The sequence below is a fragment of the Prunus mume genome, linkage group LG8 (assembly GCF_029339155.1).
Source record: "Prunus mume cultivar Tortuosa linkage group LG8, ASM2933915v1, whole genome shotgun sequence".
NCBI classification, from domain to species: domain Eukaryota; kingdom Viridiplantae; phylum Streptophyta; class Magnoliopsida; order Rosales; family Rosaceae; genus Prunus; species Prunus mume.
This window is the reverse complement of record NC_142705.1, coordinates 7,372,535-7,397,516: the sequence shown is the minus strand read 5'-3', so window position 1 is coordinate 7,397,516 and position 24,982 is coordinate 7,372,535. Positions and strand designations below refer to the sequence as shown.

Here is a 24,982-nt window from a genome sequence, read left to right as displayed (position 1 = left end):
CTACTGGATTGCTGTTAAACAAATTTCGACCAGCCTAGTTCCCAGGCACAGTTATTGATTTTATAATTTCAATGAGCTGCATATAAATTACTCAAAATCCAATTCCGAATCCCGAACAAATGGGAAATTGACAGAGTAGCAAAGATGCAGCATTGTCATGTTCATGCACATAGGAAGAAACCAAATAAACTGAAGGGAAAAATAACTAACCAAAACCTAGTTTGAAATTCTCAACTCAATTAAGCAAACCTAGTTCATTAACATTCTCTGTCGATTAACAGAACCTCAAAATGCACAAAGAGAAGTACTCTTCTCAACCAACAAGCAACAGCCAATAAAGCGGTAGATAAACTACTCTATGAGCTCAGAAAGCTCAGGAAATATTAATATTCACAGACCCCTAAAATCCCTCAACACTATCATCCACTTCAGCTTTTAGACCCCATAAAAAATTCTGACTCTTTTCTGTTCAAGAAGCCAGCGTAGAAATGACACAAACCAGAAGTATAATCAGAACCACAGCCCAAACCCAATAAACCCATTTCTTACTCGTCTTCTTCATCTGGCTGGCATAGTAAAGGCTGTTTGTCCCTCCATTGATAAAATAACTTGCATTGGCCACATTCTCTTCAATATTGTCAATGTCTTCACCTTGTGCCTCAACCAGAACAGCCATGTCAAGAAACACCTGATGAAGCTTGTTTAGGCTTCTCTGGATATCCATGACTGCCTCATGTCTAACTTTGTTCCCCATATCCAATTCCGTCTTCCCCTCAAACAATTCAACTTTCAAACTTCCAGAAATCATCTTTTCAATCATCTCATCAGACGGCAACTCACCGATTGTGCTGTAGTACCTCCTCTTGAGATCTTCCTTGTGATCTGCAGCAATCTTTTCTCTCAAAGATTGGAAATTGTCCATCATATCCCTAAGCTTGACTCTCAAGCCACAAGTGGTGGACATTCTGGTCCGGTCAACAGTGCTTCCTTCCTCATACGCATCCGAAAATTTTCTACTGATCACATTGGACTTATCAAGCGCTTCAAGCCTTGCCTTGACAATCCTCGCCTTTCGAAGCACTGCCACCATATCGGATTCCATCCGGTCTCTAAGCCCGCGAAGGATCTTGGCACTGTGGGTCGACTTTGCCTCTTCATTCAGGCTCTGAAGATCATACAAGAGATTGGTGATCTCTTCCATATCGCTCTTGATTGGTGTGACTTCATGGAAAAACTGAGAGAGGTTTTCTTGGTCTGATGGGTTGAGTTGGCCTTGGCCTGCTTCAACATCAAGATCGGCTTCGAGGTCCTTCTGTGCCTGTTTCTTCAATTCCACATAACTTAAGAACGATTTAGTCATCAAATCATTCATCTTTACTAAGAATTTGCAAAACCCACCTGCAAAAAAATTAGAAAAAATTGAAATTTGGACAGAAATGCGCTCGTTGACAAAACAAACAATATGAAAATGAAAACCCAGTAGAAACTGAAGAGAGATTCACTGAGCATATTACCCTCTCAAATTCAAGAACCGAATCTTCTTCTCAAGAACACAACACTTCTTTGTTACTCTGCTCCAAGAGAACTGAATTTCGCACATGAAAATGAGACAGAAATTGAAAAAAACTAATCAACGAGAACCAAAAACCATGTAGAAACCACAAAAAACATACAAAACCAATTTCATAAAACTTTGCAGGTTCAAGGTTTGAGGCCTATCAGAGAACAAGAATTAAAGAAAGAAACGAAGAAATAAAAAGTGGGGTTTCGTCAAAACCTTGAAGAACTTTGATGGCTCTGTTTCTAGCGCCGACTGTTACTTTCTTATCACTGTCACTGTAATTTTGACAGTGGGGTTTTGGAAGAAAATGTAATCCAAGAACAGAGAAGAAGAAACTCTCCGATGAATGTGCGAGAGAGAGTGTGTGAGAGGAGGGATCGCAATCTTTTGGGTTGGTTTTCTTTGTGTAACCGCTTAAAATTTAAATTGCCGTTGACGATATATAGCCGTTAATATTTGTTCTTTTGGAAGGGCGGAGGACATGGACGACGCCGTTACTGAGGTGTTAGTTAAAACCGTTTTTCTTATTTGAATCAATTTTTTTTTATCTTTATCCATTTGTAGAAGAACGTGATATAAAAGAAAGTACGACTTTGGTTAAGCTAAAAAAGAACAAAACTAATTACACCTTTTTTTTTTTTTTAACCTAAGCACGTGGACTTAGGGAATTTGAACCTTACAGGAGAAACTCTGAAGCAAATTGAATTTGTTCGTATAGCCTTTACGAAAATTAATTTAGAGAGTATAGCCGCACGGCTATATATTGAACAGTACAACCGCGCGGCTATACTATTTTAAATATTCATATATTTTCACTGTACAGCCGTGCGGCTATACTCTTGAAATTTATCCGAATATTTTAAACGTAGCGCCGCGCGGCAATACTTTTAACAATACAGCCACTTGGGTATACTGTTAAAATATTCGAATATATTTAGAGCGTATCGCTGTGCGGCTATAGTCTTCAAATATTAAACAGTACAGCCGGCCGGCTATACTGTTAAAATATTTGAATATATTTAGAGAGTATAGCCGCGCGGCGGTACTCCTAAACCTTCGAAAAAAATTTAAAGGTATAGCCGCGCGGCTATACACTTTAATACGTCTAGGACTTTCAAATTGCATTAAACCATATCAGATACGGTTGCCCAAAAAAAATAGTTACAGTGAATGGGTAAATTGGTACTGGGAAAATAACTGGATAAATATAATTGCAATAAGTTATTAAAAAATAATACGTAAATCACTATCACAATTTTACATACAATCACACCAATTTATGAAAGATTGTGATAGAATTTTAATTTGTATGAATATAAATCCAATTAAAATATGCAATAATAATTAATATTTAATAATTATGTGGTAGAATAATATTAAAAAGTGCCAGGAACTCGTCTAAAAACATTTTATTAATTTCTCAAGTGGTGATTATAACTTAAGATTGCTACAAAGACAAATCTTATACTTGCATAGTTTCCAGAAACATTTTTCAGAAGTAAGGGCTAGGTTTACACCGGCTGTTGATTCTTCGCCTTCTCCACTTCAAGGCTCCTTAATGTTGTTGAACTAAGCTTATCTCCACTAGATGCTTCAGAAACTAGATCTACAACTTCAATCTGCACAAGATCCACAATTAAGGACTAAGCATCGTAAAGGTTTTCGAAGTAAAATTAAAAGAAGTCAACTTTTGGTAGAGAAAAGGATCAAATGCACAGCTACCAACTCAAACCTTAAGTTGTGAAAGGCCTCTGTCCACTCTCTTCTTATTAACAGACAGTCCACCGGGCAAAGTCTCCTTGCTGCCAGAAACCAAATCTAGAAAATTAGTGAAGAAGTAACACTCTCTCACCGCTGCGAGGGAGACTCAATAATGAGTTTTATGTTGTATGCAAGCTGAGGTAATTCAACTTATTCCCTTTTTAAAAGGAAAATCAACTAGGGCAGATCAAAGCCAGACTGATTAGGTTTGAACATTAAACCAGGTGATGATCTGCACCAAAACTCCAAAGTAACACATGAACCTCAAGAGTCAAAGGGAGGACAAGCATATCAAGCTTTGCATCTAAATGTTGATGAAGTGCTACTGGGCAACATTATCAGAGAATTAAGAAGACTCAAAGAACGGATGTAAATCTGAAACAAACCTGACAACAATTGCCTCCAAACTTTCATCAACTATTGAGGGGCCATAGGGATCCGTAATAGGTTCAACTTGCACCGCCAGCCCCTGCTTGATAGACTGCAAATATTGGCGAAAATTGAGGACTGAAAGTATCATTATACAACATAAGATAAGAACACGTTTTTTATGGAACAACCAAGCCGCAGCAAAACCATACAGAATTATTAAATGCATTTCCCCTGATCTAACAAGGTTGATGTTCCAGGTGTGTCACCGCCTACTCCAGTTTCAGTAACCTTTAACAAAATGAAATACCATCAAAGGCCACCTGCTGAATCTAGAGACCTAAGTAGATGGGTATGAGCGTGAACATGGTGGTGGAACACATGAACCTATTTCAAACACACAACCTCAGCTACAACAGAATGAGCTGGATTGCTGGCATTTGGATAGACGATTCAAAATGAGGGATAAAGAACAACTCAGTTGCAATTGCTTGCATCAAATGCTCAAAAAAATGATTCAACTAGCGGAATTCACATGGGCATTAGTAGTACTTCTGAAATATCATTAAACCATTTCTACTAAAAATGCAAATCCAAAATCTCTTCTTTTAGAAACAGTATTCCAGTTGCAATGTAAATAATTTCCTTGAACAGAATACCTTGATGTAATTTTCAACATTATGCCTCCTTTCCTCAATGGGTTGTATCAAATCAGCAAACTGCCAGAATGGGAAGAAAAATCACAACATTAATATCAAATCCACTTATCAACTAACTAAACTGTCTTCCAAATTACTAGTTTACCACTTACATTAACTTTACAACTATTCTGGAAAATCATTATCCACTAAAATTTATTAAAATTAAAATTCAACTTAAATCCAAAAAACTTGTGAAAATCTGAATGACGATCGAAAAAAAAAAGAACCTGTTTTTTGTTCAACATGGGTCCGTCGCATAGTCCAACCACAATTCGATCCCTTGCCAGCTCCGCCGCTGCCTGGTTCCATTTCCACCATACCATTAAAATTTTCATAATGGAATTTTTAGCATCTTAAAATGCACAAACCCAAACAAAAGAAAATGAAGGAGAAAGAAACCTTGAGAAAAAGGCGATGGCCATCGTGTAATCGGTCAAAGGTGCCGCCAAGAACCACAGCTCCATATGTATTCGGTGGAGAGAGCTTGGAATTCACCGGCGAATCCTCCAAAGTCGCCATTTTGACGCACGAGTTTAAACTGGGAGGTGGGTTTGGTGTGGTAGTAGTTAGAGAATGCAAAGAAAGTTTTTTAATTTCTTTTCCTTTGGTACGAAACGAAAAATCAATGCTTAAAAATCATCGCTTTTTGTGATTTTTTTTGGGGTATGAAATGACAAATCAACACTGAAAAACCAGTACCTTTTTGGCTTAGAAAATTTGTTAAAAAAACAATACTTCGAGTACAATGAACCTGGACGTTTTACTAATCAAAGAGCTTGAAGCTTTCCCTAGTTGCAATTATTTGCTCGGTGGAGAGAAAATACAAACAGCTTAGAAACATAAAACATGGTATTCAAATCATCCTGAATTTCCTCGGCACCCAAACCAAATCCAAGTGAAACCAATAGAATTATAAATTAAAAGCTAAAATAAAGCCGAACAAAATATCAATATTGAGTCAAGAATATGAACAAACAAACAAAAAAGTTTCAAACTTGAGGGAGAGAGAGAGAGAGAGACAAGAACTGATCTGTGAGTTGAGAGTGGTATTCTGAGACGTAAGAATCTACGATGCTTTTAATGCTTTGAAGTTGAACTTTTTCTCCTATGTATGGGGCTGAGCAAGTGTTCCGTCTCTCTCTGAAATTGAAGAGCTTTGGTTCCTTAGTTTTCAACGTTCGCTTTCTATATGCCACCTGTGGCTAACTTTGGCAAAAATGCAACCAACTCAACTAAGAAATAAATTTTGAACTTTTCCTCCGACCTAAGCCGAGCTCACCGCATCCGCACAAGTCTAAGAGAACTAAAATTAAAGGAATTTGGACACAATTTCTCAGATTTAATGAAGATAACATCAAAATTTACAATGAAAAAGACGAAGAATGAAGCTTTACCCAGCAATTTCTTCAGGATGAGGCTTCCTTCTTTCACTTTCCCATAGAAATTGGATGGTGTGAACTTGTGACGGTCTGCCTTGCCCGCCATTTTCATCCTGTGGTTTTTACATTTTAGGGCTCCATTCACGAGTGGGTCATTTTTCTTTTCTCTGGGCTTTCGGGTATGGGTGGGCCTTTTGTTGTTTCTCCTAATGAATTATCTTTTAAATTTTGAGAAATAAAAAGTAAAAAATTTAATTAATTAATACTACCAAGTAATTCAAAAACTTCTTTTGAGAAACGCAAGTCAACATAACATGTTTTCATCACTTTTCAAATTTACAAAATATTCTTCAAATTCAATACCAAACAGTTTTTAGATTTTTCAAATGGGATTGTGATTAGCACTTTTTTTATACATAAAGGTTGAAACTTTCATCACAAATTTGAAATCTAATTCTACTCTAGCAATACATACATGAACGAATGAGAAGCATCAAACAGTGAGCAGATTTGACAAACAATAAACCAGTGGGATATGCAAACTTCAGAAGATGCATGAGGCAAACTTCACAAGTTTCCAATGTGATATAAACAGACAATGAATTCTGGCACTCGTATAAAGATTAAGTAAATTGTTATCGTCAATTGATTTATAACCTCAAATAAGTTCCTGCACAACACACTGCATTTGCAGAATTTTATGCTGTCGTCTTGGAGGTAGCTAAACAATCTTTCAAGAAACAGTCGAGCTTTGAAGAGTAGATGTTGGGGAAAGTCCTGAAGTGGTCTACATGCGGTGATGAGCCGAAATTGAAGGACCTAACCATTCTACCCTTTCTCCTTTGCTCTGCAATGAACAACTCGATCGACTGATGCGGAACAACTCCATCAGCGGTACTATACAGGTAAAGTTGAGGGCAATAAGGAGTGTTTTCTGAGAGGATAGAAACTACCTTCGACAACCTCCTGCAAGAAAACCAACAGAAAGCAACTTAAGTCAATTTTTTACCCCTTTAATTGAGATGTTCTGCCCATTTTATTTTACAGCCAATTATATATCAACTATCAAAACAAGATATTGAAACAAATGTTCGAACACAGAGTACTTACTTGTCCACGTCAGGCAACTTTAGAAGAACTGAGAACAGCTTCTCTAATACCAACAGAACCATGGATTCAACTATCAGAGGTTTCTCTTCTTGCATCTTTGACAAGCTCACTGCATCTTCAGACTTATTCAGTTCTCTAGCCTCAACCGCAGGGCTTGTTAAAGAGCTGCGTTTCTTCAAGATAGCGACAGAAAAGCCCGCTGCCCACACCTGTCAAGTTAAAGTGCAAAACGAAATAACATCCTACTTAATTAGAGACATATAGCTCAAGTTCTGCTCATAGTGAATGTATAATCATAAGAAAAGGCATAGTTGGCCAGTTAGATTAAAATGTATTCCTCTGATCCAATTTATTACACAACTTCCATCGAAACATGGCACACGATTGAGAAACCAAAAAAAATTAAAATTTTCATTGCGGGGTTCTAAGCAAGTCATTTCAGCTTCAACCAAATTGGGGTAATGTCTTATAGAAAACAAATCTATCTGATAAAAGTTTGACCAAACAAATCAAAAGCACAATCTAAGCAAACAAACTCATGCATTTTCACAACATTTTACATGGTAATCAACCAATATTTCAAAATGTAATAAAACCGTGATTAGAAAGAACCTTAGGATTAAAAGGCTCCGCTGCTCCTGAATCAACAACACATCCTTTAATCTTCTCCATCAGGTCTTGTCTACCCTGAAGAATTTCAAGAATGGCGCCATATCTGCCAAAAAGATCAACGACCTCTAAAAACCCAATTGTTGGCATCAGAGCACAGTACTAACAGAAAGCAAAGATTTACACAGCAAAGACATAAACAAAGAGTACCTACACAAACCAACCCGTATTGCTAAAAGTGTGAAAAAGCAAACACCTTTCTCTCCCATCCTCTACCCTCTCCTCCACCCACGAAACGAGCTCGTGGGCCAAATCCGAAACCCGTTTTTCGACCCGGTGGCCCAAATCAAACCAGAGCACCTCCGTCGCATCAACAACGAAGGTCACGGCGTGAATGCCTCTGGAGTTATACCACTCCACGTACCTCTTCAGGTGCTTGGTCTTGGCCCCAAGCCAACCCAGCAAGACGACGGTTACTTCTCGCTTTTGGGTTCCGAAAGAACCCACATTTCCATCAATGCCACTCTGGAAAGCTCGGTTCCATGTGAAAACGCCGTCGTGTGAGTGCGAGAGAGAGTGGTTGAAGTTGTTGATCGGGAATTGGGAAGAGAGAGAGAAGAGGAGGGATTGAAAGGGGTTTGTATGGGTGGAGAAGTTGAACGAGGACTGTGGCTGTGCGAGAGAAAGAGAAAAGGGGGTTCTTTTGACGACGCCGTTTCGAGCGGCAGTGTGAAATGGAAGTAAGGGATTTTGGGGTCGGAGAAGTTTGGGAGAGAATGTAAGAGCGGACGCGTCATTTTGGCGAAGAGCTGGCGATTGAGACTGAGAATTCTCACTGGAGTTTCCATGGTACAAGTCTATGAATCGGATTTTGAAAACCGGTTTGCGATCACTTGGAGAGTATTGAAGAAACGACACCGTTGACTCAAAATGGCGGTATATTGTACAGAATGAAAAACGACATACCGTTCATGTGATCTCTCCTGGTGTGTGTCTACCACTCCTCCACAACTCGAAACGTGCACCAAGTACGAACCACAGGAAAAGCTCAAAACTATACAAATTACACTCATTTTTGAGAGCCTTCACAACCATTTTCCAATGTCTTCCTCATGTGCCGTTTTGCCTTCAGCTAGAACAGAGCTCTTCAACCCAGTGCATGAAAGCAGGTTCATTGCCCCTACAAGACCATTTCAGTGCAACAGTAAGCTCGTTCACTTTATCTTTCTATCAAATCAAGAAAAGTTTCAATTTTTTTTCTGGCTTGTGACTGATGAGTTTGTTGCTCTACTTGGAAGGAAGCAAATGTGTAATGAGCAGGAGGGGTTTTGCTTTTAGAGGAGTTGCAGCTTCAGGACTCTCAGTTGTGGGCTCTTCTTTGACTACTCAGCCTGTTGAAGGTTAATCAATCTCTTTGCTTGTTCTTTTTGTTTTTAGAACAATTCCTGCGTTTATTTTGAATTAAGTGGGAATGTTTTTTCACTATAGGTGTTGAAAGACTACCGTTCAAACCGGAGGGGTACAATTTTTGGACATGGAGGGGTCACAAAATTCATTATGTGGTGCAAGGAGAAGGGCCTCCTGTTGTTCTTATCCATGGGTTTGGTGCTTCTGCATTTCACTGGAGGTGAGGTTGCTATTTTATGACCATCACCTTCTATTTTCCCTTCAATTTATATGTCACGTAAAATTGAAGAAACCAGGGGGAATTTCCTCTTTGCTTCTTTTGCTTCTGTGATTAAAACCCAATTGCTGTCAACTTGTTATAAAGCCTTAAATTGCAGGGAATTGGTTTTTCTTAACACTTAAATCTTAATTGTCCATTGAATGTGTTATTAGCTACACATTTATGTTAATGGTGGCTGTAAGTGGTATACTTTAATGCTGATAAGTTTTTACTCTCTCCATAATACAGGTACAATATACCAGAGTTGGCTAAAAAATACAAGGTTTATGCTATAGACTTACTGGGGTTCGGGTGGAGTGAGAAAGCACTTATTGAATACGATGCCATGGTTTGGAGGGATCAAGTCGTGGATTTTGTGAATGAGATAGTGAAAGAACCAACAGTTTTAGTTGGAAACAGGTAATCTAAACTTTATTTGGTTACATATGGTATCTTTAATAATTCATTTGTAACTAAGAAAACTTCAAAGAGCCGTGAATGGGGATGATCACGACTTTTGAACCATCAAACTATGTTGTCTAAATGTACCAGCTTAAACCTGAGTTGAGGTTTTCCTGAACTTATCCAATTAAGAACTTCACTCTGGCATCTGTTCACAAGAGGCTAATTTCTTTGAGTTCATCATTGCAAGCTGGACAATGTTTTTATTATCATGTTTTCTTTTGAGATGGCAGTTCAACTAATGATTATATGACTCGCTGTAACTTTTCAGCCTTGGAGGTTTTACAGCTTTGGTTGCGGCAGCTGGGTTGCCTGAGCAAGTAATTGGAGTTGCACTCCTCAATTCTGCCGGACAGTTTGGAAATCCTAATAGTGAAGCCGAGAAGTCTGAGGAGGAAACAGCCCTGCAGAGGTTCATCCTAAAGCCCCTGAAGGAAATTTTCCAGCGGGTGATACTTGGATTTTTGTTCTGGCAAGCAAAGCAACCAGCTCGAGTTGAATCTGTCTTAAAGAGTGTAAGTCTCTTTCTAGTCTTCTCCTTGAAGTCTGAGTATATATCATCCTTAGTATGTAAAACAAATGAATTAGCAAGCTTTTCTACCATTCTTGCAATTAATCTCACAGATATAAGGGCAGTTTCATCCCAATCCCCAGTATTTTGCAAGTCATTAACCCTCTTGCAATCATTGTAAAAGAGCCCTCCCACATTCATGATAAATATTTTGACTGTATGTTTTAAGTACTTATTTTTGCCAACGCAGGTGTATAAAAATACCTCCAATGTGGATGACTACCTGGTGGAATCCATAACAATGCCAGCAGCTGACCCAAATGCTGGAGAAGTCTATTACAGGTATGTGGAGATCTGATCGTCTCTCTTTTAGTCCTTCACACGAAAGCATCTAATAGAGATGCACTGAATAAGAATAATGCAGATTAATGAGATCTTGAAAATTTGGTCATGAACATTGGTGTCTAAGTCCTTCCTATGTATGTTGTCTTCTTATTTGTTTTGCGCAGATTGATGACCCAGTTCATGACAAACCAGACCAAGTATACTCTAGACAGTGTCTTAAGCAAGATGTCTTGCCCACTGTTGTTGGTATGGGGTGACTTGGATCCGTGGGTAGGTCCTGCCAAGGCCAACAGAATCAAAGAGTTTTATCCAAATACAACTTTGGTAAATCTACAGGCCGGGCACTGTCCGCATGATGAAGTTCCAGAGCTTGTCAATAGGGCTTTATTAGATTGGTTATCAACTTCGACATCTGAGGCTGAAGCCGAAGCCTCTCTCCAAACAGTCTGAATACGAATTTATACTTGTAATACCAATTTAGAATTGTAAATTCATGAATCAAATAACTATTTTAAGGTTATCTCTCCATCTTTATGATAGCGTTTTTGAGCTTCAAGAGCGAGCTTCCTTCTTAGCTGCAACAACAGAACACTCACCCTAGGATTTGCCTCTTTGTTTTGTTTAAGGCATTGCATAAAAGAGCTTTAAGCCACTTTTTATTGCGCCATTTTGTCTGTGAAAAGAAGCAGTTCAGCTATGAGAGTTCCAATGGCTTCCACATGTTCTGTTCATACCTAAACCACCAACGGGGCCTTTTTTACTTTAGTCACCAAACACCCAAAAAGGCATGAAAACCAAACAACACACGACTTCATCCATAGAATAATTATACATTTGTGTCTCATCAAGAAACTTTTTAGATTTTAAAGCTCATTCGAAGAGGAGAATTCGTTTCTTGTCGTTCTTGTAATTGGCTTATTAAAGGCAGCATTGCAACGCGGCCTTTGGCGATGTCTCGGGTCTATACGGCACATCAAGAATCCCGAAATTGATCATATAGGGAGGTCATATGTGCAGGATAATAGTGGTTATTATGTTATGTGCATGCCCTTCATTAAAAAAGGATTTACATACAACAACAACAAAATGCACGTTGGGTGGGTCTTTGAAATAGTTCAAATCATTTTGATAATAATAAGGTTGATCAGTCAAGCAACAAACGTAGTTGTTTGTGTAGGCGGAATCGAGCTTCAATTCATAAGCTGATGATATATGTGTTGCAAGTAATGTTATATGTACCACATTTACCGAGTATGTTGTTGATTGCATCTCCGACGAAAGATGTAACTAGTTTGATAAAACCTAACAAAGGGTAGTGCCAGTGTGTTTAACTGGAGATAAACGAAATGAATCCAAACGACAACTTCTGCAGACAACATGGCGCGGATTTAGGAATATATGCCGTTATAGCCGCCATGCAAATGCCGCGCAGTTATTCCATGCAAAGTTGCAATCTTTGCCTGTAAGCTGTAGCCCCATAACAGAGAGAAGACAAAGACTAAACCACAATGGCCAGCTTAGAAATTACAGAAAGACAAGCTTTTTTAAAACATTATTTTCTGTTTCTAGCTGTAAATTTAGCAATCCCATCATATTTCATCGACATTGTTAGCATCACCAATGCCTCTCTTCTTTGTAAGCATCGCATCCGCATGGTTTTAAGCATCTCTGCCTTCATAGGTTGGTTCAATAGCACTTTCCTTAGGTACCCTTTTTCTTTCTTCTTCTCATTATCTCCTTTATCATTGTATAATAATTTATGCATGTCACTCCTTAGATTCTCAGATTTTCCAATGCCCCAAACCTCAGATTAATCTTGTCCTTGTGAATCAACAACTCTTTGATTTCTTGGCCTGGTTATGTTCCATCTTAGGAGCAACAGAAAATAGTGTGTGGTGTTCTAGCTGGTTTGTTTTGAGCTCTGGCGGGTGGTTAAAAAATGGAGAATAAATGGTCAAGGCATGGTAGAAATTCTGTGACTCCAGTGAAGCAAAGGAGGAGTGGATATGAGCCGTCTGATGCTGAGACTGAAATCTCAGATAGTCCATGGCACGGCGGCAAGATGAGGATTAATGTTGGCTTGGAATATGAAGGGACAAAAGCAGAGTTGGATTTGGCAAGAAACATTAGCCCTTTGAAGCAGAGCACGAGGCACTCTTCAAGAATTGAATATGATGGCCCTTCTCTTAGAGCTAACTCTGTAGTGAGCCCCGTTCGAAGAAGAAATAGCAGCAAGTCACCCTACAAGCCAAGGAGAGATGATGGTAATGCACGAAATTCACCGTTGGCGGGTTCTGATCTTCTTAGAAATATTAGCCCCTTGTCAAAATCTGAGCGCAGAAGACATGTTTCACCTTTCCAAGCTGAGAGAGGAGAGCATGATTTGTATGGCTTTGATGATGAGATTGTGGGCTCAAACAGAAAGCAACAGCATCACAGAAGGAACAGCAGAGAGGAGAAGAAACCAAACTACAGCAGGAGATCAACAACTGCTCCAAGACATAGATCACCAAGAGAAGTTGACCAACAAAACAGTTATGAGTCCCAAACACCAACTAAGGGGGAGAGAAGTAGAACACCAACTAAAGTGGAGAGAACACCATCACCATTGTCAAAAAACATGGCTCAGAAACAAAGGCCAGTGAACTCCCAGATGAAATCGCCGTCCGTTGGTGAAATCAATGAAATGCTTGCCAATGCAAAGCTTGCTAGAACTTCTCCAAATCCCATGTCCAATAACAAAACTCCAGTTTTTGGAAGCTCAGACTCTATATCACCAGGTGACATCTTCTTTTCTAGAGAGTGCACAGTCATGGCATTGCCAAGAAAGGTCTTGACGAAAAATGGTGATTTTGAGAGCCCCTATAGTCCCAAGCGCAAAATGGTTCCCCAGAGAGACTTTGCTGCCTCTCAACACAGAAGCAGAACAAATGGTAGTTATGATCTTAATGGTAATGGTAAAGGGACTCCATCCCCTTATGGCTTGTTACAGATGACCACTACCACGTCAAGCTCCGCCGTGAGCAGGCAGAGCAGTGGTACGCTTAGCGTTGGAAGCGGCAAGAGGAGTGATGCAAGTGGGACCACAACGGCAAGCATGAGGAAATTCACAGCCAATCGAAGGAAAAGCGAAAGTCAGGCATGGTTTTCGTGTATGAGAAAGGGTGCTTGCAAGACTAACAAATCACCTGAGCGTGGTACATTCAATGAAGCTGCATTCATTGAGAAGGCATTTGTGGTTGAGAGTCTCAGACAGTTCTGGGCTGATAAGCACCAACCCGCTTCGTTGAATGGATTCACTTGCCACAAACAAGAAGCTCAAATTCTCAAGCAACTTGTGAGTTATGTTGGGACAGAATCTTCTTAAATATATATATTTTTTGTTATACATTGTGGATCATTTGCTTTGTGTACTGCTTGTTTTTTCTAGTTCCACACACTTTCTTATATGTTTTCCTCCCTACTTTCTTACTCATATTTTGTTGAGTTTGTAGGTGATTGACAACATCTCTCCTCATATTTTGTTCACTGGACCATCTGGTTCGGGGAAGAAGGCTCTAACAATGGCTTATCTACGAGAAACATATGGTGATTCAAGTTGGGAAGTATGCTTCTTTCATCAGATGCAATAACCTTGAAACTTTTTTCCTTGGACATTGGCTGACTTGATCTTCTCTTCTTCTTTTCTTTACTTTGTTTCTGCAGATATCTCATGATTTAAGATATTTCCAGGTTCAGGTATTCTGTACTGAAATAATGAACAAATTATCAACTCCGCGGTTTAACTTAGAATTTGCAAATGCTCATAACATCCTTAGGAAATTGATGTTTTCAATATAGTGAAGTGAAAATTTCTAATTGCTGATTGACAGAAAGAACTACAAAGGCTATTTTACTTAAGCAAAAAGCTAACTCAACTAATCCCTACCCTAACTACATGGATTGGTTGTTAATCCCTCTATTTTACCTTCTGCCACAATATTTTGGCTCATATTACCATCAAAATAAAGGCAGAAAAACACATCAGTAAGCTATACAGTTTTTTTTTTTTTTAAAACAATTTATGGGAGCTCACATTGTCATATGCTGACAGGAACAAAAGCCAATCCAAGTAGTGGTTCCATTGACATCCAGTGCTCACCATGTAGAGCTCAATGTACAATTGGAAGCAAATGCTAGATATGCATTAATGGGTTTGGTCAGGGAAATAAACAATGAGAATGCAATTGCTCCTGAAGTCAGCTCTGTTAATTTCAAGGCAAATCATAAAGGTTCAATTCTCTAAACACATGCATAAATCCCCTCTAAACAGTTTGAACCCTTCACTCAAAGTCGAAGCTAACATGGTTTCCTTTGGTCCAGTGATGGTTCTTTACGGTGTTGACAAAGCAGCAGAGCATATTCAGCATTTGATAAAATGGATAATGGACTGTTACTCAGAAGCTTGTAAGCTCATACTCTGCTGTGAAAACGATGCAGCTGTCATCGAATCAGTGAAAAACCGGTGCAAGGTTATCAAGGTTGATGCTCCTGTAACTCATGAAGTAAGTATTACCTTGATTTTAGAGTCACCAAAATGCTTCTGTGATTATGTGTAAGTTCTGAGTTTTCTCTGTCATTACCCCCACTTTATAACTTCCCAGATTATGGAAGTTCTTATTCAGATAGCAAGGAAGGAAGACTTCGACCTACCTATGAGCTTTGCTAATAAGATTGCTATTAAATCAAAGCAGAACTTGAGAAAAGCAATCATGGGTCTTGAAGCATGCAAAGCACACAAGTAAGAACACAATGAAAAAAAAAATTATTAAAAACATTGTTGGATTGTACTCTGACTTATGTGGAGCTGTACCAATGCAGCTATCCTTTTGGAGACGATCAACCAATTCCGCTTGGATGGGAAGAGGTGCTGCTTGAACTCGCTGCTGAAATCCTAGCTGATCCATCACCTAAGAGGTAACAATTTCATTTTAGATTTTTAGGTACTCTCGACGTCCCGCGATATTTTCTATTTAACAATAGTTGAATTGATTTCCAAATTTGATCTTTTGTCAGATTATTTTTCATCCGGGGAAAGTTTCAAAAGCTTCTCGTTGATTTTGTGCATCCGAAACTGATTCTACTGGTATTGCATTTCGTACCTCAGAGATGTTCTTCGTAACTACTTGCTCACCAAAGTATAATTGTGTGATAGAGTTTCCAATTTCCAACATGCAGAAGCTCGTGGAACAGTTCCTGATGGGACTGCATGGTAGTTCTAAAAGGGAACTTTATTATTGGCATGCTTATTATGTAAGTTTATCTCCCTCGTTCCTTATTTTTGTCTTGCTGAGATGGTGAACTAACTTATATTTGTCCTTGCAGGAGAAAAGACTCCCAGCAGGAGCGAGTGCTTTACTGAAACTAGAAGGTAAACATATACAAATCACCAAAATCCTTCATCCAATTTGGGCACATGATCAATAATTTGGGCAGAGACCACTCTTGTAATAGTTTACTGGTTAATCATGCACTTTTCTTTTGCAGAATTTATGGCAAAGTTCATGAGCATATACCGGAAGAGTTCCAACAATCGTCAAAATGCTTAGCTCCACAAGCCCTCATTGAGAGTCCATCGTTTCTTGCCTCCTATGCATAGGTCGTTATCAAGATTGTGTTACTGCAGCTAATACCGGGAAAATCAAAATGAGACGGAGACAAATGCCCCTGGAAATTTTTTCTTAGGGTCATGGTGATCATGAAGACCTAGATATAGCATAAAACGAACACATTCTCTTGTTTAGCCTAAAAGAAATAAAACAACAGCATACTCATTCTCAGTTTGGTCAGTAAGTATTTCTTCTGACATGAACAATGATAAGCATGTCAATTAATATCTCAGTTCGCAAGAATGAAAACACAACTAAGGCACCCATCCGAATAAGAAGCAGCTTCTCATGCTTTGAAATTGCTTACAACAAAAACATTGGGCACATGCCCCCACACGCAGAACACTATAACATAATCCGCAGTTAGCTGAGATTCCAGGTTCAATGCTGTTTCACCCCATGTCTACTTTAATCTGCCAGGTAATCTTTATCGGAAGACCAGTGTAGCTTGAACCTTCATTAGGTCTATGGAAGTGATAGATGAACTATCAGGGCATCCTGGCAAGACCTGTCATCCACTTCTAAACTAGAGAGTCTAGCCCATGTACAAATACACTAAAAGAACATTACCTTCAAAGCATATTTAAGATCTCCAAACATATCTTTTTTTTCTTTAGTCACAAGATCTACAAATCAAGCATTTTTGTTTTTAGATTTGCAGAAAAGCTGCTCCCATTCAGTTACTTCTTCCCAGTGTACCGCTGTCAAAAAACAAATGGAGATAGCATATAATTAGACCATTCATAGTAGGGGATGCGTGACCTACATATGAGGGCCAAGCACAAAGATGGGAAGAAAGCACTAGAATATGATTACTCACCTGCTTTCCAATATCAAATGGAACATATTTGTATTTGATCATGTGTAGGATCTGCCGTTTCATTGTGAGGACAAATAGAACAATCCAGTAGCATAACAATATTGGCCAGAAAACAGGTACATCCAGCACAGAAATGAAGGTCAACATAAATGCAACAATAAATGCCTTTGTGATGGAATACCTGAAACCATTAAACAATTTCATTTAAAAAAATTCAAAATCAATACAACATCAGTACACTAAAACCATCCAAGATTCTTAACAATTGTGCCTCCAAAGAAATTAGTAAAGACGAGACAATTCAGCTTATTAACTGCTTTTCCTTTTTGGGGTGAGCCAGTTTAGTCATGAAGTTAAGGTATTGGATGGATGCATTCTACGTCTCAAGAACATGAATCAGGTTACAACAAGAAATCTCAAATTCATTTCTCGTTTTTATTACTAATAATACTCCATGGCATAAACACCCTATCAACTCAACGCATTTAATAACTCCCACAACCTGATGGCTATAAGCCATATCAGCAAGGAGACCACCTCCAGCAGAACCATCCCTCAGTACTTAAGAACAATGTCAAAAGCTGAAACTCATATTATTCAATGTCAAAACGGTTTTCTACAACTAAAGTAAAACCTATCAAAGCCCATTGGTAAAAAGGGAAACATATGGTTTGCATACATTTCCAGTCAAGGACAAAGGGCATTATTACAAGACACTTCAAACGTTTATGACTGCTAAAAGATTCACTTACACAAACAAATGCAAGGGGGGTTTTATCAAAATGAGGAGCAGACCTAACATGAGAAATTGCAGTCACTAGTCCAGATACCATTACTGCAAATATGAACCAACAGAATGAAAGAAATTTACCAGAACTTAAACTCAGGAAGGCGGCGAACAAAAGGCCTAAACTCATCAGCACCTTTTGTTGGCAATGAAGCCCCATCCAAGGCTTCAAGCTCCGGGTCCACCTTCGGTGAGAAAAAGCCTATCAAGAGATTCAAGACATAGATCCCCAGGCCATAGGAGATAACATAGAACCCTTGAACATAGTACACACGCAGAATGTAAATCATTGCCACAGCAAGGGTTCCTAGCCACCGATTAACAGTGTGAGGCGTTGACCGATCCAAATAGTGCTGGAATGCTCTCGAAAAATCGCTCCTCCATTGAGCCAGCGGTGCCGCTGCTGCTCCTTCACTTCCTGGTCCCTCCATCGAAATCAGATTCTACGAAAAAAAAAAATTTGCAACAATGTATAAATTAAAAGCATGATATGAACCAAAAATGACTATTTTTTACAAATTAGGAAACTAACCTAATATAGCTACTACTTCGTTTGCTCAACATAACATCAATGAGAAAAGGCGTGTGAAACGATGTTACAGTTTTCTCTTTTCATCTATCCCATTTTCCCAGGAAACAAACGGAGGGCCAGATTGCCCTTGTGCATAAATGAATTAACTGCGTTTTAAGCTAAACCAATAATAACTGAATCTGCGAGACAAAGATCAGCGAAAGAGCAAATTACCTGGTGATGACTGAGTTAGGGTTTCGAAAAGTAGACAAAACGAGGAAGATGATGAAATTACGACAGTTGCCACCCAGCGTCAGCGATTGGCTCTCGTGGTCTGTTGTTCATAAAGCTCTGGGAATAGGATAGTGGGGATTTACCCGCGTCCAGCTTCGTGAGTAGGCCTAACAATGGATAGGGTCAACCAGCCCATTTTGGCCCAAAGACCAAGGGATGGGTGGCCCGGGTTTATGTGATCCTAATTTGGCTCGTACTCGCGGCTATATTCTTTTTTATAAAAAAATTCCAGAGTATAGCCGTGCGGCTATATGAATGGCATAGCCGTACCATTTAATAGCGTAATCATGTCAACAGTATATTTCAAAAAATTTCAAAAAAAGGACCCCAGTAAAGCCGTTCGGCTATAAAAAAATTTATCAAAAAAAATCTAAGGTATAGCCGGGCGGCTATACTACTTATAAAAATTCAAAAAAGGAAGCCAGTAAAGCCGGTTGGCTACTCTTTTTAATACAAAAAATTCCAGAGTATAGCCGGGAGGCGATGCTATTGAAAAAAAAAGGGCCACGCCTATCGCCTAGTGCCCAGTGTGTGTTTTTGTGAAAAGAGTATAGACGTCCGGCTATACTCTGTAAATAGAATATTTCCAAGTATAATAATAGCATAATCTTAATTTCTCTTTTTTAAATAGTTATGTTTCAATTATTATTTACTTAGTGAATAATTAGTATTTAAATATTTAAATATATTTTATTTTTATTCAATAATATGTGGGTGTTTTGTGTATAATATGTAAATTTTGTGAGAAATATTGAAAATTTTGTATAAAAAAAAGTGTATTAAACATGAAAAATATGTACATATGCAGTGAGCCAGTGTGGTCCCCACTCAAGTTTTTTTATATTTTAAAATTAATATACTGTTATGTATTTGTATTTGTATATTATTTCAAATACTTTACGTTTTGATATGTACCCACATGTATTGTGGCAGACTTATTAAGGCACAAAGAGGTAGTTCAAATTGTGCATTTGCTCAGATATGGTGATGCACTCCAGGTGTACAATTACCTTATTTCCATTTTCAACATTTAAGTAAATGTCTTTGTCCTTTGACTTTAATTTATTTTTATATTACTCATTTACTTAAGTTTACGATGTAAATAAGGAAGTACCCCCTATTTGGATTCAAATAAAAAGACTAGAAAATCAAATTCCCACCAAATCAAAATATGAAAAATCGGTTGTGTAAAATACGATTTAGGCTAAAAATGATGGCTCATTAAGTCAATATATACTTCATACTAAAATCCATAAAATCAAGTTTTCTTATTTCATGTGTAAAGAATAAAAGCCGCCAAAAATTATCTTGAGAAAATGATTATTCTGAAAAACCATTTTTCATACTTAGTCAATATTTTTTTATGTATGATATAAATGCATAAAGGGACCTAAGGTTGTTTCTAATTTGGGAAATTTTGATTTTTTTTTTCTTTCTATTGGGTTTAATGGGGGAAAAAGCTTTAAAGATATTTGCTAAATCGCTACTCTTTGTCTATCTCTTGCAAATTTTCTTGCTTAGAATGTATTTGTTTATCCCTTTGTTGAGAACAATTATGATTGCAACCAATAAGCAATATAATTCTTAACATATGTGATATATATATACACTATTTTTTGTATGTATTATGAGTTCGAATTTTTGATTTTTTATAATTTGTAAAAGGCCTCCACACACATGAAATCATGACTTCGCCACTACATATGTGTACAATATGAGTATTAAACAGCAAAATGCTAAATTCTTTATATGAATAAGAACTCTGGAAAAGTAAAAACTCAAAAAGGGACAATAGAGACTCTGGGTAATGACCTAATAGTAATGGATAATGTTCTAAACTACTCATATTGTTAAACAAAATTTTGGGAAAACAATTATATATAAAAATAAAAAAAGATCACAGTATCTATTTCAAGAGTATAGCCGCTCGCCTAGACTATTTATATAATAAAACGACTCCAGTAAATTTTTTATTCATGAAATGAACTTTAGAAACACACCTAAATCTCATTTACAACATAATAAAGAGACTTTGAACTTCCTATAATTTACAAAACTGCCATCGATTTTCTTAAAACAAGCTCAACCTCAAAACCTTAAAAAAAACCAACACTCAAAACAAAAAATAATTTAAATGATATAGTGTTTAACTATAACGCTAGTGCTAAAAATGGGTATATAACTAAATATTTTTATTTTATTTTTATTAAATTTGTAAAATTATTTTTAGAATGAATATGTTTGAGATCATTTTTAAAAAAAAAAAGCAATGAAAATTTATTAAAAAAACAAAATCATATTGCACAGTAACTATAAAGAAACTACCATTCTCAATCTCATTCCAATTTGTTTTTTACTATTTTATCCCTTATTAATTAAGTTATTTTATTTTATAAACTTAATTAACGAAGAGCAATTCTTGGCATTTTGAATCTTTTATGGTTTTTGTGTTTTGATTTATATATATAGATTAAACAATTTTTGTAATGATAGCATGCATATTTTCAATGGCTGTAAGTGGAGAAGCAAGTTTACGCAAACTTTTATCATAAGTGAATAATAATTTACAAAAGTTTTGTTGTTTTGCTGGAATAATTTCCAAAAGTTATCATAAGTGTTAATCGAAAAAGAAAAAAGGTTAGCGTACGTGTAACACTATGATTGGCTCCGTATTTTCGTTTAGCCGCTGTAAGAGAAAAAGCTTATTTTTGCGCCAAAGTTCCAACTTGGGAAAACATTCTCTGACGCTTACCGAAATAGTGGCCGTCCGATTGACTCCGATACGATCCAACGACTGGTATTGACTTATGACTGACCGCTGCAAGAAGTTGACAGCAGCATCTTCGTCCTTCTTCCTTTAAATTAAGCTCAGAGCTATCTCAGTCTCTTTTTCACATATACACGCAAATTCTAGAACCTATTTTTTGCTGTGCATTTCTGGTGCTCTGTAAGTTCTTCTTATCCCTTCTTCAATGGTTTCAGAGATTTTTGGTTTCCTTTTTTGCTCTTTTTCATGGCGTAGTCTATGGATTGTGTGCTTGGAGTTCTGCTAAATAGAAAAATTAAGCGGAACCCATTTGATTAAATTCTTCCAATACTGCATCTGGATGGAAATTCTTGGTATCTGTTTGATTTTCTTTGATTGGGTTTGTTGCTTTTGTATTTGAAATCTTAATCGTTTGCATTCTCTGGGTCTGTTTTGAGTATGCTATGCATGAAGATTTCAATTTTGTGGTTCTTTGATATTGTTGAATCAGTGTTCATTTTCGTTTTGTCTTGATTCTATCTCTTTCATTTCTGAGGTTTTCTGAGGTGTTAATATCTTACATGCAATCGGTATAGCATTGGGGATTGTTATATCTATTTGTGTTGTGAATTATAAAATTTGACGTGGTTTCTGAGACTTCCAATATTTTGAGTGAAAATCTAGCAGTCTTTTCTTGTTCTTGTTTTTCATATTTTGTATTTTGTCCCTCGATTTTGAGAGAAATTCCACTTTGTTAATAACAGAAATTCATTATGCCATGATTTCCTGCCCTCATAAGTCCGTATTAGTCCTCTGCCATGATTTTCACTCGCTGAAATTCACTTTGCGTGTGTAATTACTCCATGGGTAAAATATGATTTATTCAAGAAGATTGTGTGGTAAGGTTTCTTTTTGTTTTCTTTTTTTCCAGGGCTTTCTGTAAGGGGTGAATATGGCTAACAGTGGTGGAGAAGGGAGTGGAAAGAATTCAGGATTTCCTCATGTTGTCCTCAATGAAAGAATCCTTTCTTCAATGTCACGGAGATCAGTTGCTGCTCATCCCTGGCATGACTTAGAGATTGGTACCATTTCTTTGGGCTTTTTGACTTTCATTCTCGACTCTCTCCTCTCTTTTTGATTGGCTGGGCATTACCCTGAAAAATTAGAGACCCTAGGGCTTTATATATAGAGAGAACTTGGTTTTTCCTGTTACAACACGGAGAGAGTGATGAGCATTATTATAAGTAGTGTTTTGTGCTTGTGTGTGAGAGTGGTTGAGAGAAGCTTAGATTTTCTTGTGTGTGAGGCTGTTGTTAAAGAGTTCAATGCATGAGTTGAGAGAGAGACTCACATGTTTTCCATCTGTGCAGGACCTGGTGCGCCAGCAGTTTTCAACGCTGTAAGTTATTATTTGTATTAGTATTTGTTGTTCCTTTTGATAAATTTCATCATGCATATTGGTCTCTTCATATGGGAGATTATGTTGATAGTCTGCACATGAATGTGGTTGAGGAGATTTAAAACCATTTAGAATAAAGTTGTGTGATGCCTTGCATATCATTGTGGTGGATGAGATTTAAACCTTCTAGAATCAGGTTTGTGTGATGCTTCTCTTAGTGGATGATGAATTCCATAATCGTCCTCAGTTATTTAAAGATAAAAAAAGAATTATATATTCTATCTCAAGATTCTGTAACAACAGTTATGTACTAATCCAAATGTGAATTTCTGTGGCAGGTTGTCGAAATTAGCAAAGGCAGCAAGGTTAAGTACGAGCTCGACAAGACAACTGGCCTCATAAAAGTGAGACTCTTCTTCTTCTTCTTTCCTAGATGACAAGCTGTTGCCTCTGTCATAAATATTGAACCATGTTTATTCAATTACAGTTAGAGAATTTCAAACAAGTTCTATATCATTACCCGATTTACATTATTATTGTCATGGTTGCTAAGGTTTTCACATCTATATGAAATTTATGCCTCTCATGGAGGACACTAATGCACAAGGATCTTTAATGTAGGTTGATCGTGTTCTTTACTCATCAGTTGTTTATCCACACAACTATGGTTTCATTCCCCGAACCATCTGTGAGGATAGCGATCCTATGGATGTACTGGTACTGATGCAGGTAAAGTCATTTCGACACATAATTCTTTCCACAATGAAATGAATCTGATTTTGGTGCATTCGGTTGAACTTGTTAAATCCAATCTTGGATTTTCCACCCATATAGGAGCCCGTCTTACCTGGTTCTTTTCTTCGTGCTCGTGCTATCGGATTAATGCCCATGATTGATCAAGTAAGTGTTTATTACTCTTCAGGGGAAGCTAGGGATTTGATCTAGGACAATAAAAATGAAGCTTTTAATGTAATAAAGGAAGGAAATTTGGTTTCATTTCACTGTGGTTTTTCACTAGCTTCCATCAAATTCACTCTCTCTCTCTCTCTCTCTCTCTCTCTCTCTCATTGAGATCTGATTCCGTACATCCAGAAGTGGGTGTAGCTATCGATAACATGAGTTCTATTGCAGGGTGAAAAGGATGACAAAATTATTGCAGTATGTGCTGATGACCCTGAGTTCCGCTACACCAAGGACATCAAGGATCTTCCTCCCCATCGCCTTGCAGAAATTCGTCGATTCTTTGAGGACTGTATCCTATTATCTCATGCTTGCTATCTTTACTTTGGTTAGCAGTATTCAACAAAATCTCATCCCATTGCATCGAAACTGTTTGCACTTCTACTAATAAAAATCACCTGATATCTATTTGCATGATTTCAACCATCCATTAAATTTGTGGCAGACAATATGTACTGGTTCTTCTGTATGTTCTTAACTCAGTGTTATGATAGACAAGAAGAATGAGAACAAGGAAGTGGCTGTTGAAGACTTTCTACCTACTGAGGCTGCCATCGATGCCATCAAATACTCCATGTGAGATAAAAATTTTAGTTCCTCTCTGTTCACAGCCACCTATGATAATTGCAAAGGGAACTTAAATATTTCATTTCTACACTTTTCTTAAAAGGATGTCTTGTGTTGCAGGGACCTGTATGCATCTTACATTGTGGAAAGCTTGAGGCAGTAGCTAACCTGGTGGCTAATTAGTGAAATGGCTGAAACCATTTAATAAAGTAGTGAGGCTTAAAGACTTCTTGCAGAATGCCTCTGTATACAAGTTCTTATTCCTCAACTACCAAACCATTTCTCTGGATTTGAGTGGAGACGTTATGCTGTACTTTTGATCATATCTCTTCTAAAGACTCGTATGTGTTGATGCTCTTTGGAGTAGTTTCCAAGTATTGGCTTCCTCGGTAGTGAGGAGAATGTACTATCGAAATGGTACAAATAATTTCTTCCATTTTGGATGTAAATGTTGCCTTTCCAATAGTGTTTGGCTTCCTGGAAAACATATTATGCTCAATGAATCTAGATTGGGATTGCATAACTCAAATAACCTTTATTGGCACTGTTCTCAGATACATTTTAAGTTTTCTAATTGAAATAGGTGAAATTATTGAACCTTCTTGACTTGTTATGTCCTACATAGAATTCCATTCCACTTCACTCGTTAAGCTTCAAACCTTCAATTATTAAGGAGGGGAAAAAAAAAACAAATACAAAAATGCTTCATTGACTGGGAGGGACTTCTTTTTTACCCGAAACAAACAAGGGTCATCTTCAAAACCATCTCTACTTCA

The 24,982-nt window shown here is 37.6% G+C and overlaps 7 protein-coding genes across 13 annotated transcripts; 3 read left to right on the top strand and 4 right to left on the bottom strand.

The window, feature by feature from the left end:
• Positions 1 to 239: 239 nt before the first annotated feature.
• On the bottom strand, positions 240 to 1,962 carry SYP112 (syntaxin of plants 112). Its single transcript, XM_016796233.2, has 3 exons — positions 1,778 to 1,962; positions 1,515 to 1,585; positions 240 to 1,398 (listed from the first exon to the last, which is right to left on the bottom strand). The coding sequence occupies exon 3, from the start codon at positions 1,370 to 1,372 to the stop codon at positions 470 to 472; it is 903 nt and encodes a 300-aa protein (XP_016651719.2). The 5' UTR covers positions 1,373 to 1,398; positions 1,515 to 1,585; positions 1,778 to 1,962; the 3' UTR covers positions 240 to 469.
• A 993-nt stretch (positions 1,963 to 2,955) lies between these two features.
• COAD (4-phosphopantetheine adenylyltransferase) lies at positions 2,956 to 5,944 on the bottom strand. 3 transcript variants are annotated; one of them, XM_016795966.2, is made up of 8 exons: positions 5,787 to 5,944; positions 5,413 to 5,695; positions 4,792 to 4,930; positions 4,620 to 4,691; positions 4,351 to 4,410; positions 3,709 to 3,803; positions 3,294 to 3,363; positions 2,956 to 3,180 (listed from the first exon to the last, which is right to left on the bottom strand). In XM_016795966.2, the coding sequence occupies exons 3-8, from the start codon at positions 4,909 to 4,911 to the stop codon at positions 3,073 to 3,075; spliced, it is 525 nt and encodes a 174-aa protein (XP_016651452.1). In that variant the 5' UTR covers positions 4,912 to 4,930; positions 5,413 to 5,695; positions 5,787 to 5,944; the 3' UTR covers positions 2,956 to 3,072. The 3 variants fall into 3 exon arrangements, with proteins under 3 accessions (XP_016651452.1, XP_016651458.1, XP_088898740.1); XM_016795972.2 differs by lacking the exon at positions 5,413 to 5,695 and having other exon boundaries at positions 5,787 to 5,928; XM_089042614.1 differs by lacking the exons at positions 5,413 to 5,695; positions 5,787 to 5,944 and having other exon boundaries at positions 4,792 to 5,406.
• A 336-nt stretch (positions 5,945 to 6,280) lies between these two features.
• LOC103340109 (alpha/beta-Hydrolases superfamily protein) lies at positions 6,281 to 8,447 on the bottom strand (the record flags this gene model as incomplete). The annotated part of the gene is made up of 4 exons (XM_016796179.2): positions 6,281 to 6,737; positions 6,882 to 7,090; positions 7,494 to 7,596; positions 7,747 to 8,447. Coding segments are annotated over 4 exons (1,281 nt in total), but the record flags the coding sequence as incomplete, so codon positions are not given.
• Positions 8,448 to 8,509: 62 nt separating this feature from the next.
• On the top strand, positions 8,510 to 11,030 carry LOC103340110 (alpha/beta-Hydrolases superfamily protein). 2 transcript variants are annotated; one of them, XM_008243482.3, is made up of 7 exons: positions 8,510 to 8,694; positions 8,789 to 8,890; positions 8,979 to 9,117; positions 9,406 to 9,576; positions 9,890 to 10,133; positions 10,380 to 10,471; positions 10,639 to 11,030. In XM_008243482.3, exons 1-7 carry the CDS (start codon positions 8,592 to 8,594, stop codon positions 10,922 to 10,924), a joined length of 1,137 nt encoding a protein of 378 aa, XP_008241704.1. In that variant the 5' UTR covers positions 8,510 to 8,591; the 3' UTR covers positions 10,925 to 11,030. The 2 variants fall into 2 exon arrangements, with proteins under 2 accessions (XP_008241704.1, XP_088898739.1); XM_089042613.1 differs by having other exon boundaries at positions 8,561 to 8,694; positions 8,793 to 8,890.
• A 691-nt stretch (positions 11,031 to 11,721) lies between these two features.
• On the top strand, positions 11,722 to 16,137 carry LOC103340277 (uncharacterized). The gene is made up of 11 exons (XM_089042611.1): positions 11,722 to 13,811; positions 13,969 to 14,079; positions 14,180 to 14,212; positions 14,568 to 14,745; positions 14,837 to 15,018; positions 15,118 to 15,254; positions 15,335 to 15,430; positions 15,530 to 15,599; positions 15,692 to 15,766; positions 15,839 to 15,884; positions 16,001 to 16,137. The coding sequence occupies exons 1-11, from the start codon at positions 12,414 to 12,416 to the stop codon at positions 16,060 to 16,062; spliced, it is 2,388 nt and encodes a 795-aa protein (XP_088898737.1). The 5' UTR covers positions 11,722 to 12,413; the 3' UTR covers positions 16,063 to 16,137.
• An 89-nt stretch (positions 16,138 to 16,226) lies between these two features.
• Positions 16,227 to 18,634, bottom strand: LOC103340112 (Rer1 family protein). 3 transcript variants are annotated; one of them, XM_089042609.1, is made up of 5 exons: positions 18,475 to 18,620; positions 18,262 to 18,387; positions 17,814 to 18,172; positions 16,943 to 17,123; positions 16,227 to 16,823 (listed from the first exon to the last, which is right to left on the bottom strand). In XM_089042609.1, the coding sequence occupies exons 3-5, from the start codon at positions 18,158 to 18,160 to the stop codon at positions 16,803 to 16,805; spliced, it is 549 nt and encodes a 182-aa protein (XP_088898735.1). In that variant the 5' UTR covers positions 18,161 to 18,172; positions 18,262 to 18,387; positions 18,475 to 18,620; the 3' UTR covers positions 16,227 to 16,802. The 3 variants fall into 3 exon arrangements, with proteins under 3 accessions (XP_088898735.1, XP_088898736.1, XP_008241706.1); XM_089042610.1 differs by having other exon boundaries at positions 18,262 to 18,345; positions 18,475 to 18,614; XM_008243484.3 differs by lacking the exon at positions 18,262 to 18,387 and having other exon boundaries at positions 18,475 to 18,634.
• Positions 18,635 to 21,339: 2,705 nt separating this feature from the next.
• On the top strand, positions 21,340 to 24,738 carry PPA2 (pyrophosphorylase 2). 2 transcript variants are annotated; one of them, XM_089042381.1, is made up of 9 exons: positions 21,340 to 21,481; positions 22,225 to 22,362; positions 22,651 to 22,679; positions 23,018 to 23,083; positions 23,301 to 23,408; positions 23,514 to 23,579; positions 23,811 to 23,931; positions 24,134 to 24,215; positions 24,327 to 24,738. In XM_089042381.1, exons 2-9 carry the CDS (start codon positions 22,233 to 22,235, stop codon positions 24,367 to 24,369), a joined length of 645 nt encoding a protein of 214 aa, XP_088898507.1. In that variant the 5' UTR covers positions 21,340 to 21,481; positions 22,225 to 22,232; the 3' UTR covers positions 24,370 to 24,738. The 2 variants fall into 2 exon arrangements, with proteins under 2 accessions (XP_088898507.1, XP_088898506.1); XM_089042380.1 differs by having other exon boundaries at positions 22,212 to 22,362.
• The last annotated feature ends 244 nt before the right edge of the window (positions 24,739 to 24,982 follow it).

Coding starts and splice junctions, on each gene's coding strand:
- LOC103340110 (XM_008243482.3), top strand. CDS start 8,592: ATGTCTTCCTCATGTGCCGTTTTGCCTTCAGCTAGAACAGAGCTCTTC. Junction 9,577..9,889: donor ACAGTTTTAGTTGGAAACAG/GTAATCTAAACT, acceptor GTAACTTTTCAG/CCTTGGAGGTTTTACAGCTT. Junction 10,472..10,638: donor GCTGGAGAAGTCTATTACAG/GTATGTGGAGAT, acceptor TGTTTTGCGCAG/ATTGATGACCCAGTTCATGA.
- SYP112 (XM_016796233.2), bottom strand. CDS start 1,372: ATGAATGATTTGATGACTAAATCGTTCTTAAGTTATGTGGAATTGAAG.
- PPA2 (XM_089042381.1), top strand. CDS start 22,233: ATGGCTAACAGTGGTGGAGAAGGGAGTGGAAAGAATTCAGGATTTCCT. Junction 22,680..23,017: donor CGCCAGCAGTTTTCAACGCT/GTAAGTTATTAT, acceptor TTTCTGTGGCAG/GTTGTCGAAATTAGCAAAGG. Junction 23,580..23,810: donor TAATGCCCATGATTGATCAA/GTAAGTGTTTAT, acceptor GTTCTATTGCAG/GGTGAAAAGGATGACAAAAT.
- COAD (XM_016795966.2), bottom strand. CDS start 4,911: ATGGCGACTTTGGAGGATTCGCCGGTGAATTCCAAGCTCTCTCCACCG. Junction 4,411..4,619: donor CCATGTTGAACAAAAAACAG/GTTCTTTTTTTT, acceptor CCATTCTGGCAG/TTTGCTGATTTGATACAACC. Junction 3,804..4,350: donor ATGTTGAAAATTACATCAAG/GTATTCTGTTCA, acceptor CAATATTTGCAG/TCTATCAAGCAGGGGCTGGC.
- LOC103340277 (XM_089042611.1), top strand. CDS start 12,414: ATGGAGAATAAATGGTCAAGGCATGGTAGAAATTCTGTGACTCCAGTG. Junction 15,600..15,691: donor ATCCGAAACTGATTCTACTG/GTATTGCATTTC, acceptor TCCAACATGCAG/AAGCTCGTGGAACAGTTCCT. Junction 15,885..16,000: donor TGCTTTACTGAAACTAGAAG/GTAAACATATAC, acceptor TTTCTTTTGCAG/AATTTATGGCAAAGTTCATG.
- LOC103340112 (XM_008243484.3), bottom strand. CDS start 18,160: ATGGAGGGACCAGGAAGTGAAGGAGCAGCAGCGGCACCGCTGGCTCAA. Junction 17,124..17,813: donor CTTCCTGAGTTTAAGTTCTG/GTAAATTTCTTT, acceptor TAATGGTTTCAG/GTATTCCATCACAAAGGCAT. Junction 16,824..16,942: donor CATTTGATATTGGAAAGCAG/GTGAGTAATCAT, acceptor GTTTTTTGACAG/CGGTACACTGGGAAGAAGTA.